Source organism: Macaca thibetana, chromosome 9 (genome assembly GCF_024542745.1).
Source record: "Macaca thibetana thibetana isolate TM-01 chromosome 9, ASM2454274v1, whole genome shotgun sequence".
Taxonomy (NCBI): Eukaryota; Metazoa; Chordata; class Mammalia; order Primates; family Cercopithecidae; genus Macaca; species Macaca thibetana.
The window spans coordinates 115,193,021-115,206,202 of record NC_065586.1 but is presented as its reverse complement, the minus strand read 5'-3'; the positions used below and the strand labels follow the sequence as shown (position 1 = coordinate 115,206,202).

Sequence of the window (13,182 nt, the reverse complement as noted above, 5' to 3'; positions counted from 1 at the left end):
ATGAGACAAAATTCAGAATTTTAGAAATACAAAACTTTGAAGAGATACATTTAAAATGAAGAGTAGGTAGTGACGCATGCCTGTAATCCCAGCTACTTGGGAGGCTGAGGCATGAGAATCGCTTGATCCTGGGAGGCAGAGGTTGCAGTGAGCCGAGATCATACCACTGCACTCCAACCTGGGTGACAGAGCAAGACTCCATCTCAAAAAAAGAAAAAAATAAATAAAAAGAACTTACTGAGCAATAAACCAAAGATTTCATTACATATTGAAACCTATCTTTTTGGCCAGGTGCAGTGGCTCACGCCTGTAATTCCAGAACTTTAGGAGAAAAGACAGGAGGAACACTTGAACCCAGGAGTTCAAGACCAGCCTGGGCAACAGAGTGAGACCTCATCTCTACAAAAAATTTTTTTTTTTTTTTTTTTTTTTGAGACGGAGTCTCGCTCTGTCGCCCAGGCTGGAGTGCAGTGGCCTGATCTCAGCTCACTGCAAGCTCCGCCTCCCGGGTTCACGCCATTCTCCTGCCTCAGCCTCCCGAGTAGCTGGGACTACAGGCGCCCGCCACCTCGCCCGGCTAGTTTTTTGTAGTTTTAGTAGAGACGGGGTTTCACTGTGTTCACCAGGATGGTCTCGATCTCCTGACCTCGTGATCCACCTGTCTCGGCCTCCCAAAGTACAAAAAATTTTAACACTAGCAGGGCATGGTGGTGCACGCCTGTGCTCCCAGCTACTCAGGGAGCTGAGGTGGGAGGGTCACTTGGGCCCAGGAGATTAAGGCTGCAGTGAGACATGATTGTACCACTGCACTCCAGCCTGGGTGACAAAATGAGACTCTGACTCAAAAAATAAAAATTAAAAATTGAAGTTAAAAGATAAAAAGAAAGAAAGAAAATTAGCTGGATGTGGTGGCACATGCCTGTAATCCCAGCTACTCAGGAGGCTCAGGCAGGAGAATGGCTTGAACCTGGGAGGCAGAGGTTGCCGTGAGCCGAGATCATGCCGCTGCACTCCAGCCTGGGCGACAAGAGCAAAACTCGCATCGGAAAAAAAAAAAAAAAAACACAACCTATCTTCTTGCAAATTTGTATTTTTTATATTTTGTAACTATGAATCTGCTTTGTCTTAAGCCTTCTACAGTTTCTAAATTGTTACCTTCCTGCTATTTTAAATGTAATTTCTTAAATTTAAGCTGGTATTCTAGTCACGTTTCAGAGTCCCACTATTGGCTATACATTAGCCCTAAAACAGGAAAAAATGTCTGTCTGGGTACATGCCAGAGGCTCAGCCACTTTGTTCCAATATTCTATTCTTTGAAAAAACCTGCTGGTTGCTTGGGATTAGGAAAGTCCACAATTACCACATCCTAGTCTTCCACGTCACACTGATACTGTTCATACCAAACAACACACCAAGAAAAGTCTACTTCATACTTGAGTTGCCTTAAACATCCTTTCTAAATTTTTTTTTTTTTTTTTTTTTGAGACAGAGTTTCACTCTTGTTGCCTAGGCTAAAGTACAATGGCGCAATCTCGGCTCACCACAACCTCTGCCTCGCAGGTTCAAGAGATTCTCCTGCCGCAGGCCTCCCGAGTAGCTGGGATTACAGGCATGCGCCACCACGCCTGGTTAATTTTTTGTATTTTCAGTAGAGGTGGGGTTTCTCCATGTTGGTCAGATTGGTCTTGAACTCACAACCTCAGGTGATCCACCCGCCTCAGCCTCCCAAAATGCTGGGATTACTGGCGTGAGCTAACGCACTCGGCTTGCCTTTCTAAATTCTGAATTTATCCTGGCCGGGTACATCTTCTGAGGTCAACAGTTCAAGACCAGCCTGACAAACATGGTAAAACCTGTCTCTACTAAAAATACAAAAAATTAGCCAGGCGTGATGGTGGGTGCCTGTAATCCCAGCTACTCGGGAGGCTGAAGCAGGAGAATCGCTTGAACCTGGGAGGCAGAGGTTGCAGTGAGCCGAGATTGTGCCATTGTACTCCAGACCGACCAACAGAGAACAACTCCATCTCAAAAAAACAAAAACAAAAAAAAAGGGGAAAAGACCACATATTGCTGTACTGCTCACCACTATATCAACTACAGGGTCTGTCATATAATAGACAATAATAAATATTTACAGAATGAATGAGAGTGAAGTGTGAAAGAGAATATTCCCAATGAAAATAATATTTAATATTTTCTTTCTTTTTTTTTTGAGACAGAGTCTCACTCGGTCACCAGGCTGGAGTGCAGTGGCGTGATCTCAGCTTACTACAACCTCCGCCTCCTGGGTTCAAGCGATTCTCCTGCCTAAGTCTCCTGAGTAGCTGGGACTACAGGCATGTACCACAACGCCCAGCTAATTTTTGTATTTTTAGTAGAGACGGGGTTTCACCATGTTGGCCAGGATGGTCTCGATCTGTTGACCCCATGATCCGCTCACCTCGGCCTCCCAAAGTGCTGGGATTACAGGGGTGAGCCACTGTGCCCAGCCTATTTTGGTTTTTTTTTTACCTTCATGCAATCATACCTTTTTCAAAATGGAAGACTCTGGAACTTCAATTGTTGTGATATAAAACCATGTTCTTCTGTACTGACCAAAGACAAAGGGATGGAGAAGTTTGTTTTCATCTGTAAGGCAGCATTTTCTCAGCAGCAGGTTCCTTAATGTGGCTGTCGTGGAAGGATAACACCACACCCACAGAACTTCTCCATTTGTGTCCTTTTCTACGGTGGAAAGATGGTCACTGTGAGAATGTCAAACAGCAGCAAGGAAGTGAATTGATTGGTTACTCAGAAACACTTAGTGGAATCAGTTTTAACACCCCATTTTACAAAGCAACTTAGAGTACTTGAGACCCCAAATTCCCACCTATCTCTACGGCTCAAATTATTTAGCTGTCATGATCCTGAATTACAGGCCACCTGAGTAAAAAGTTTTTATAACAAACCATGAATGAAAATTCAGCCTTAGAGATAAGGTAGAGTTTTGGCCGGGCACAGTGGCTCATGCCTGTAATCCCATCACTTTGGGAGGCCAAGGCGAGAGTGGATTACCTGAGGTCAGGACTTCGAGACCAGCCTGACCAATCTGGAAAAACCCCGTCTCTACTAATAATACAAAAATTAGCCAGGTGTGGTGGGGCATGCCTGTAATCCCAGCTACTCGGGAGGCTAAGGCACAAGAATTGCTTGAACCTGGGAGGCAGAGGTTGCAGTCAGCCAAGATCGCGCCACTGTACTCTAGCCTGGGCAACAGAGCGAAACTCGGTCTCAAAAAAAAAAGAGAGATTGTTAGAGTTTCTCCCCATCTCCTCCCACACAAATGCTTATAAACTAAAATTATATTAAGTTTTTATCTAGTTGGAATAATTCTTCTTTTTTTTTTTTTGAGGCGGAGTCTCACTCTGTCACCCAGGCTGGAGTGTACTGGTGCTATCTTGGCTCCCAGGTTCAAGCGATTCTCCTGCCTCAGTCTCCGGAGTAGCTGGGATTACAGGTGCCCACCACCATGCCCGGCTAATTTTTGTATTTTTAGTAGAGACAGGGTTTCGCCATGTTAGCCAGGCTGGTCTTGAACTCCTGACCTCAGGTGATCTGCCCACCTCGGCCTCCCAAAGTGCTGGGTGGAATAATTTTTTTTTTTTTCTTTTTAGATGCAGTTTTGCTCTTATTGCCCAGGCTGGAGTACAATGCAGTAATCTCAGCTCACCGCAACCTCCATCTCCCAGGTTCAAGTGATTCTCCTGCCTCAGCCTCCCGAGTGGCTGGAATTACAGGCATGCACCACCACGTCTGACTAATTTTGTATTTTTAGTAGAGAGGGGGTTTCGTTTTCTCCATGTTGGTCAGGCTGGTCTTGAACTCCCGACCTCAGATGATCCGCCCACCTCGGCCCCTCAAAGTGCTGGGATTACAGGCGTGAGCCACTGTGCCAAGCTGAATAATTCTTAATAAATACATAGAAAAGGTCTGTCGAAAACAAAACTGGAGATGAACAGTGAAATCTTTCAAACCATGTTGCATACCAACTGTATGAATTTTGTATTTAAAATTGTTGGCCGGGCGCGGTGGCTCAAGCCTGTAATCCCAGCACTTTGGGAGGCCGAGACGGGCGGATCACGAGGTCAGGAGATCGAGACCATCCTGGCTAACACGATGAAACCCCGTCTCTACTAAAAAATACAAAAAACTAGCCGGGCGCGGTGGCGGGCGCCTGTAGTCCCAGCTACTCGGGAGGCTGAGGCAGGAGAATGGCGTAAACCCGGGAGGCGGAGCTTGCAGTGAGCTGAGATCCGGCCACTGCACTCCAGCCTGGGCGACAGAGCGAGACTCCGTCTCAAAAATAAAATAAAATAAAATAAAATAAAATAAAATAAAATAAAATTGTTTAGGCCAATCACAATGGCTCATGCCTATAATTCTAACACTTTGGGAAGCCAGGAGGATCGCCTGAGACCAGAAGTTCCAGACCAACCTGGGTAACATAGTGAGACTGCATCGCTACAAAAAAAATTTTTAATTAGCTGGGCATGGTGGTGCACACCTATGGTCCCAGCTACTCAGGAAGCTAAGGTGGGAGGATCACTTTAGCCCAGGATTCAGAGGTTGTCATGAGCTATGTACACCACTGCATTCCAGCCTAGTCAACAGAGAGAGACTCTGTCTCTCAAAACTACAAATAAAAAATTGTTATTGAAACAGAACTCCCATTCCACCCAGTAATTCTACTACTGGGTATCTGCCGAAAGGAAAAGAAATCATTATATTAAAAAAGACACCCACACTTTTTTTTTTTTTTTTTTTTTCTCTGTAGAGACAGGGTCTCACTCTGTCACTCAGGCTGCAGTGCGGTGACACGATCTCAGCTCACTGCAACCTCCACCTCCCAGATTCAAGTGATTCTCCTGCCTCAGCCTCCCAAGTGTCTGAGATTACAGGCGTGCACCACCACACCCAGCTCACTTTTTGCCTTTTTAGTGGAGACAGGGTTTCACTATATTGGCCAGGCTGATCAACTTCCAGCCTCAATTGATCCACCTGCCTCAGCCTCCCAAAGTGCTGGGATTACAGGCATGAGCCAGCACACCTGGCCTCTTTTTTTTTTATTATTTCTTTTTTTGAGACGGGGTGGGGGATCTCACTCTGTCATCCATGCTGGAGTACAGTGGCATGATCTCAGTTCGCTGCAACCTCTGCCTCCTGGGATCAAGCAATCCTCCCACCTACAGGCACACCACACCTGGCTAATTTTTGTATTTTTTGTAGAGACAGGGTTTTACCACGTTGCCCAGGCTGGCTGCAAACCCCTTTTAAATTCTTTTTTTTTTTTTTTTTTTTTTTTGAGACAGAGTCTTGCTCTGTCGCCCAGGCTGGAGTGCAGTGGCCGGATCTCGGCTCACTGCAAGCTCCGCCTCCTGGGTTTACGCCATTCTCCTGCCTCAGCCTCCCGAGTAGCTGGGACTACAGGCGCCCGCCACCTCGCCCGGCTAGTTTTTTTTTGTATTTTTTTAGTAGAGACGGGGTTTCACCGTGTTAGCCAGGATGGTCTCGATCTCCTGACCTCGTGATCCGCCCGTCTCGGCCTCCCAAAGTGCTGAGATTACAGGCTTGAGCCACCGCGCCCGGCCTAAATTCATATTAATGTGAATAATAAAAAAACTGCTGAGTTCAAAACATGATTGTATGTCATTTTTTTATTTGCTATTAGTAAAGACAGTTTAACTTAGCCTTAGTTCAAAAGTACCTTCTGGAGAAACTAAGTTACTTAGGTTTTGTTTTGAAGCAGTTTGAAAATCACATTAGAAATAAATACAGTAATCCGCCTGGATAACATGTCGGTATCCCATCTCCACAAAAAATACAAAAATTAATCGGGTGGCCGGGCGCGGTGGCTCAAGCCTGTAATCCCAGCACTTTGGGAGGCCGAGACGGGCGGATCACGAGGTCAGGAGATCGAGACCATCCTGGCTAACACGGTGAAACCCCGTCTCTACTAAAAAAATAGAAAAAACTAGCCGGGCGAGGTGGCGGGCGCCTGTAGTCCCAGCTACTCGGGAGGCTGAGGCAGGAGAATGGCGTGAACCCGGGAGGCGGAGCTTGCAGTGAGCTGAGATCCGGCCACTGCACTCCAGCCTGGGTGACAGAGCGAGACTCCGTCTCAAAAAAAAAAAAAAAAATAATCGGGTGGTGGTGCACGCCTGAGGTCCCAGCTACTCAGAGGCCGAGGCGGGAGGATAGTTTGGGCCTGGGAGGTGGAGGCTGCAGACAGCGGTGATTGCGCTACTGCACTCCAGTCTGGATAAGAGGGAGACCCTGCCTAAAACAACAAAAAAAAAAAGACGAAAGAAAAAGAAATACAGTAAGCGATTCCCACATAAACGCACTGCTTCGAGGCAGTGAAAAATAATCAGCATATTTCTTCAGTTTTGCTAAAGCCTAAGCAATGTTATTGTGCACTTGGGGAATAGAAAGAGTTTAGGGGTGTGCAAAAATCTCGGGAAAATAAAACTTTTTCGAAGGGAACCAAGGGGTTCCACCCCCTAAACACTGCACGAGGCTGCCCAAAGATCCCAATGTGATATTTTTTAATTATGGAAGATAATTACATTCCTCAGAGCTAACCGAGATTCCACCTCACACGATTGTGTAGAAACTCCTGCTTTATGCACAAGCTCGATCACATGATGCAGGAGCTCTCCACTGGTGGGGGTTGGGGGCTCTGGGCTACACTGCGAGGGTCCCACGCCCGGCTCTGTACTGCCTATAGTGTGTCGGTGCACAATGACGGCCTGGGCCTCCATTTGCTCCTCCGTGAAGTGCGCGTCAGACGTTTCCCACGGCCCCTGGGTCCTTGGTGAGAGCTAAAAGGAGACAACGTGTGTACTACGCGCAGCACCCGGCCCAGAAGTCTCCAGCTGCCCGGTCCCACAGTCACCCGTGGCTCCGAGGCAGCCGCCCGCGCGCGGCTCGGGAGAACCGGGCCCTACCTCCTCCCAGCCGCGCCGCGCCGCGCCGCCAGCCGGCCGCTCCCGCCCGGCCCGGCCCTGCCCGCGCAGCGCCCCTCGCAGCCGCCCAGCCTGGGCGCGCAGGGGGAGCTCCACCCTGGGATCTTGGAGGTCCCCGGGTTCCCTCAGGCCGGAAGGGCCCCACAGGCGGCCGCGGGCGGGCGGGCGACGGCGGCGGGCCGGGTCCCCTGTTCCAAGGAGGCCGGGCTCCGCAGCCCCCAGTCCAGGCCCAACAGGGAGGGGGCCGCGCCCTCCTCATGCGGGCGGCGCCAGGGGCCGCGGGAGCCAGGGCTGCCCCGGGCCGAGGTGGAGCAGAGGCAGAACCAGGGTGCGGGCTTGCCAAGCAGGGCGCCTACGTCCTCACCGATCAGCCCGACTCCAAGCATCAGCTGAGTGTCCACCACCTCGGCCGCAGCCATCTTCCGCCGCAGCGGCGCGCAGCTCTGGCTGCCGCCTGCAGGACCCGCCTCTCACCCGAGCCCCGCCCCGCCCGCCCGCCGTAGGGCCCGCCCCATAACAGGCCCCGCCTCCCTCCCCGGCCCAACACAGGCCCCGCCTCCCACCGTAGGACCCGCCTCCCTCCCGCCCCGCCCAATCACAGGACCATCAACCTCCACGTCGGCCCCACCCCATGCGCAGGCCCACCTATTCCAGCCCCAGTCCTGTCAGGACGTGCTGGATGCAGCTCCCCTCCTCTTCTGCCCTTGGCCCTTCGCCCTTGGAAACCTCCTTGAGTCTCCGCAGCCTCCCTCAATTTCTCTAATCCAGCTCTTCATCCTTCTTCTCAATCCACTCCAATCTTTCTTCCCGTTTTAGGCTTTCCTTGTTCTACCTCTGCCCTCTAGTCAAGCTCAAAAGAACAGGTCACCTTGTTCCTGAAAAGGGGCGTCCTGAGGATGGAGGAAGGGTCTCCATTCATTCCTTCATCCAGCCATCCCCAAAACAAAAATAAAATTGAGGGCCTAATAAGGCATTAGGGATACCTTATAGGGCTGAACAAGACAGAGCAGTCCACTGGGGAAGACAGACAATTGGTGAGTAGAATAAATAAATAAATAAATAAATAAATAAATAAATAAAATAAAACAATTAGCTGGGCGTGGTGATGTGTGCCTGTGGTCCCAGATCCTTGGGAGGCTGAGGTGGGAGGATCGCTTGAGTCTGGGAGGCTGAGGCCACAATGAGCCGTGTCTGTACCACTGCACTCCAACCTGGGTGAGAGAGTGAGACCCAGTCTCAAAAAAAAAAAAAAAAAAAAAAAAAGGCCGGGCGCGGTGGCTCAAGCCTGTAGTCCCAGCACTTTGGGAGGCCGAGACGGGCGGATCACGAGGTCAGGAGATCGAGACCATCCTGGCTAACACGGTGAAACCCCGTCTCTACTAAAAAAATACAAAAAACTAACCGGGCGCGGTGGCAGGCGCCTGTAGTCCCAACTGCTCGGGAGGCTGAGGCAGGAGAATGGCGTAAACCCGGGTGGCGGAGCTTGCAGTGAGCTGAGATCCGGCCACTGCACTCCAGCCTGGGCGGTAGAGCGAGACTCCGTCTCAAAAAAAAAAAAAAAAAAAAAAAAAAAAGTACATCTTTGTCCCAGTTTGCTGGATGGCAGTGCCCTGCATCCAAAGCAGATATTTGAGGTGCAGATTGATACGAGTTGGTGTTGTATTGTCAAGGTTTTTTTTTTTTTTTTTTTTTGAGACAGAGTCTCGCCTTGTTGCCCAGGATGGAGTGAAGTGGCACAAACTTGGCTCACCGCAACCTCTGCCTCCCGGGTTGAAGCCATTCTCCTGCCTCAGCCTCCTGAGTAGCTGGGATTACAGGCGCCCACCATCACGCCCAGGTAATTTAAAAATGTTTTTTGTAGAGATGGGTCTCACTATGTTGCCTAGTCTGATCTCGAACTCCTGACCTCAAGTGATGCTCCTGCCTTGGCCTCTTATTGTACTGGGATCAGAGGCGTGAGCCACTGCACCTGGCTAATTTTTTTTTTTAGTAGAGATGGGGGTTTCACCATGTTGGCCAGGCTGGTCTCGAACTCCTGACCTCAGGTGATCCACCTGCCTCAGCCTCCCAAAGTGCTGGGATTATAGGCATGAGCCACCGCTCTCTGCCTGTTTTATTTTTTGTAGAGATAGGGTCTCGCCATATTGCCCCAGCTGGTCTTGAAATCCTAGGCTCAAGCAATCCTGCCTTAACCTTCCAGAGTATTATATAAAACTTAACATATTTCGGCTGGGCGCAGTGACTCACACCTGTAATCCCAGCACTTTGGGAGGCCGAGGCGGGCGGATCACAAGGTCAGGAGATCGAGACCATCCTGGCTAACACGGTGAAACCCTGTCTCTAATAAAAATACAAAAAATTAGCCAGGCGTGGTGGTGGGTGCCCGTAGTCTGAGCTACTCGGGAGGCTGAAGCAGGAGAATGGCGTGAACCCGGGAGGTGGAGCTTGCAGTGAACTGAGATCATGCCACTGCACTCCAGCCTGGGCGACAGAGCGAGACTCCGTCTCAAAAAAAAAAACTTAACATGTTTCAGCTATTATTCTGGGTTGAATTGTGTCCCCTCAAAATTCATATGTTGAAGCCCTAACCCTGAGTACCTCAGAAAGTGACTGTATTGGAGGCCTTTAAAGAGGTGCTTAGGTTAAAATGAGGCCATTCATGGTGGGCCCTAATCAATCTAATGGATGTCCTTATTAAAAGAAGAAATGTGGGCCGTGTGCAATGGCTCAAGCCTGTAATCTCAGCGCTTTGGGAGGCTGAACCAGGTGGATCACTTGAGGTCAAGAGCTTGAGACCAGCCTGGCCAACATGGTGAAACCCTGTCTCTACTAAAAATACAAAAATAATTAGCTGGGCATATTGGCAGGTGCCTGTAATCCCAGCTACTCAGGAGGCCGAGGCAGGAGAATCACTTGAACTCGGGAGGCAGAGGTTGCAGTGAGCCAAGATCGCGCCACTGCACTCCAGTTGGGCAACAGAGCGAGACACTGTCAAAAAAAAAAAAAAAAGAAGAAGAAATGTGGACACAGAGAGACACCAGAGGCCTGCGTGGACATAGGAAAGAGCATATGTGAAGAGGTAGCCAGAAGGCAGCCATCTGCAAGCCAAATAGAGAGGCAGCAGAGGAACTAACCTGCCCACATGCCTTGATTTTGGATTTCTAGCCTCCAGAGATGTGAGAAAGTACATTTTTGTTGTTCAAGCCACTCACTCTGTGCTACTTCATTATGGCAGCCTGAGAAAACGAATGTAGCTACCCTTAGGTAATTTGGAGGGTTTGGGGGTCATTTGATTTTGTTTTCTTTTTGAGAAAGGATCTGACTCTGTTGCCCAGGCTGGAGGGCAGTGACATGATCTCTGCTCACTGCAACCTCTGCCTCCTGGGCTCAAGCGATCCTCCCACCTCAGCCTCCTGAGTAGCTGGGACTACAGGCACGCGCCACCACGCTCTGCTAATTTTTGTATTTTTTGTAGAGATGGGGTTTCACTGTGTTGCCCAAGCTGGTCTCAAACTCCTGAGCTCATTTATTTATGTCTTCTTTATTTATTTGTTTATTTATTTACTTATTTTTGAGACAGGGTCTGGCTCTTTCACCCAGACTGGAGTGCAGTGGTGCAATCTCAGCTCACTGCAACCTTCGCCCTCTGGGCTCAAGCCATCCTCCCACCTCAGCCTCTGGAGTAGCTTGGACCACAGGTGTGCAAAATAGCCTGGCTATTGTTTTGTATTTTTAGCGGAGACAGGGTCTCACTAGATTGCCTAGGCGGGTCCCAAGCTCCTGAGCTCAAGCAATCCACTCACCTTGGCTTCCAAAGTGCTGGGACTACAAGTTAGAGCCACTGTGCCTGGCTGGTAATTTGTATTCGATGTATATGGATTGCCTTGCCAGAGATTGTATTTCTGTGGGGGTTTCCTCCTTTTCTCTTGCAAAAGAGGAGCCGGCAAAACTTTGAATTACTGAAGGTAACCCCTCTCTTCTCTCTGCAGTCAAGGTGTGGGCCCCTTGAGTTTGCTTAGTCTTCCTTGGCCAGCCACTCAGTCCCTTGTCTGGAATTAAAACATACAATTACGTCCCTTTGTGAGAAGGGTTTAAGAGGAAATGTGCCAGATACCCACAGGAATACCAATACCACAGAGAGAAGGCAACAAGGGGTGTGTGTGTGTGTGGAGTCATGGACCTCAGGACCAGCCCTAACTTGTTGCTCCTGGGGCAGCTTGTTCCCCTGAATGATCTGGGAGTTGGCAAAATCTCTGTTCACTGCAACTTCAGCCTCTCCAACTTTTTTTTTTTTTTTTTTTTTTTTTTTTTTTTTTTTTTGAGACAGAGTCTTGCTCTGTCACCCAGGCTGGAGTGCAGTGGCCAGATCTCGGCTCATTGCAAGCTCCGCCTCCCGGGTTCACGCCATTCTCCTGCCTCAGCCTCCCGAGTAGCTGGGACTACAGGCACCCGCCACCTCACCCGGCTAGTTTTTTTTGTAATTTTTAGTAGAGACGGGGTTTCACCGTGTTAGCCAGGATGGTCTCAATCTCCTGACCTCGTGATCCGCCCGTCTCGGCCTCCCAAAGTGCTGGGATTACAGGCTTGAGCCACCACGCCCGGCCAGCCTCTCCAACTTAAGCCATCTTCCCACCTCAGCCTTCCAAGCAGCTGGGACTACAGGTGTGCGCCACCACGCCTGGCTAATACTTTTTTTCTTTTTCTTTTTGAATTTTTAGTAGAGATGGGGTTTCACTATGTTGCCCAGGCTGGTCTTGAACTTGTGAGCTCCAGCTATCCACCCGCCCCACGCTCCCAAAGTGCTGGGATTACAGGTGTGAACCACCATGCTGGCTGCTTCCAGTTGTTTAAATAAAAAGTCTCTGAAATTGGGATGCATTTTACAATTATAATTCATAGTGTTTTCTTTTCCCAAGTGGTGTATAAAATAATGATACATCATCGTTGATAGCATTTCTAGATTTGATGAAACATGATAAACAGAAATGATGAGAAAATATGTTAAAACCATATGCCCAGCTGGGCGCAGTGGCTCACGCCTGTAATCCCAGCACCCTGGGAGGCCGAGGCGGGCAGATCATGAGATCAGGAGATTGAGACCATCCTGGCTAACACGGTGAAACCCCGTCTCTACTAAAAATAAAAAAAATTAGCCGGGCGTGGTGGCGGGCACCTGTAGTCCCAGCTACTTGGGAGGCTGAGGCAGGAGAATGGCGTGAACCCAGGAGGCGGAGCTTGCAGTGAGCTGAGATCTGGCCACTGCACTCCAGCCTGGGTGACAGAGCGAGACTCCATCTCAAAAAAAAAAAAAAAAAAATGCCCTAGATCTCCTATCCTTTTTGCTTCACCAAGGTCATTTGTTGAGTCTTACAGAGACACATTTACCCCACAATACATGATATAATTATGTGTGGCATTTGGGCTTGGAGAGTCATTTTCCATTAAATTAGCAAGAACACAAGATCAGTAAAACTTGATTTCCTTTGCACATTGTGCAAATATTTGTAACAGGAAGCATTTAGAAAATAAATGAGGACTGGCCGGACGTGGTGGCTCATGCCTGTAATAACACCACTTTGGAGGCCGAGGTGGGTGGGTCACTTGAGGTCATAAGTTCAAGACTAGCCTGGCCAACATGGTGAAACCCCATCTCTACTATAAATACAAAAATTAGCTAGGCATGGTGGTGGGCGCCTATAATCCCAGCTACTCAGGAAGCTGAGGCAGAGTGACTTGAACCCAAGAGGCGACGGTTGCAGTGAGCCAAGATCGCACCACTGCATTCCAGCCTGGGTGACAGCGACTCCATCTCAGAAAAAAAAAAAAGAAAAAGAAAAGAAATGAGGATGAAGATGATGATGAACAGATAATAAAACAAAGGAGAGGGAGGTGACAGTGGGTGCAGGGAGGGGAAAGATAATGAGGGGTGTGTCCAGGCTCCAGTGAGTGGGATGATACCTGGAATTGACACCTCCTTCCCTCCTATTTCTCCACATGTGCTGTCTCACCTGCCAGACAGGTATACCAGAGTGAAGGGAAAAGGTGGAGAGAATAGAAGGTGGAGAGAGTAGAGGCGACGCATCCCCAACCTTTAGAAGTAAGAATGACCTCTGCGCTGTCACAGACAGATGGAGCTGGGGTGTGGAAACAGACAACTTGAGTTCCAACCCCCCTTGCC

The 13,182-nt window shown here is 49.2% G+C and overlaps 1 protein-coding gene across 3 annotated transcripts in view; it reads right to left on the bottom strand.

Moving 5' to 3' along the window:
* DENND10 (DENN domain containing 10) overlaps nucleotides 1-7,486 on the bottom strand; it is a 32,728-nt gene extending 25,242 nt beyond the window's left edge. For 2 of the 3 annotated variants that reach the window (XM_050803988.1, XM_050803989.1), the window contains exons 1-2: nucleotides 7,369-7,486; nucleotides 2,528-2,724 (exon numbers count right to left, since the gene is read on the bottom strand). In XM_050803988.1, coding sequence (XP_050659945.1) covers nucleotides 2,528-2,724; nucleotides 7,369-7,423 — 252 coding nt within the window. In that variant the 5' untranslated portion in view covers nucleotides 7,424-7,486. Of the gene's footprint in view, nucleotides 1-2,527; nucleotides 2,725-7,368 lie in introns of those variants that run through there. The other variant, XM_050803990.1, reaches the window with a different exon arrangement.
* Nucleotides 7,487-13,182: the final 5,696 nt, after the last annotated feature.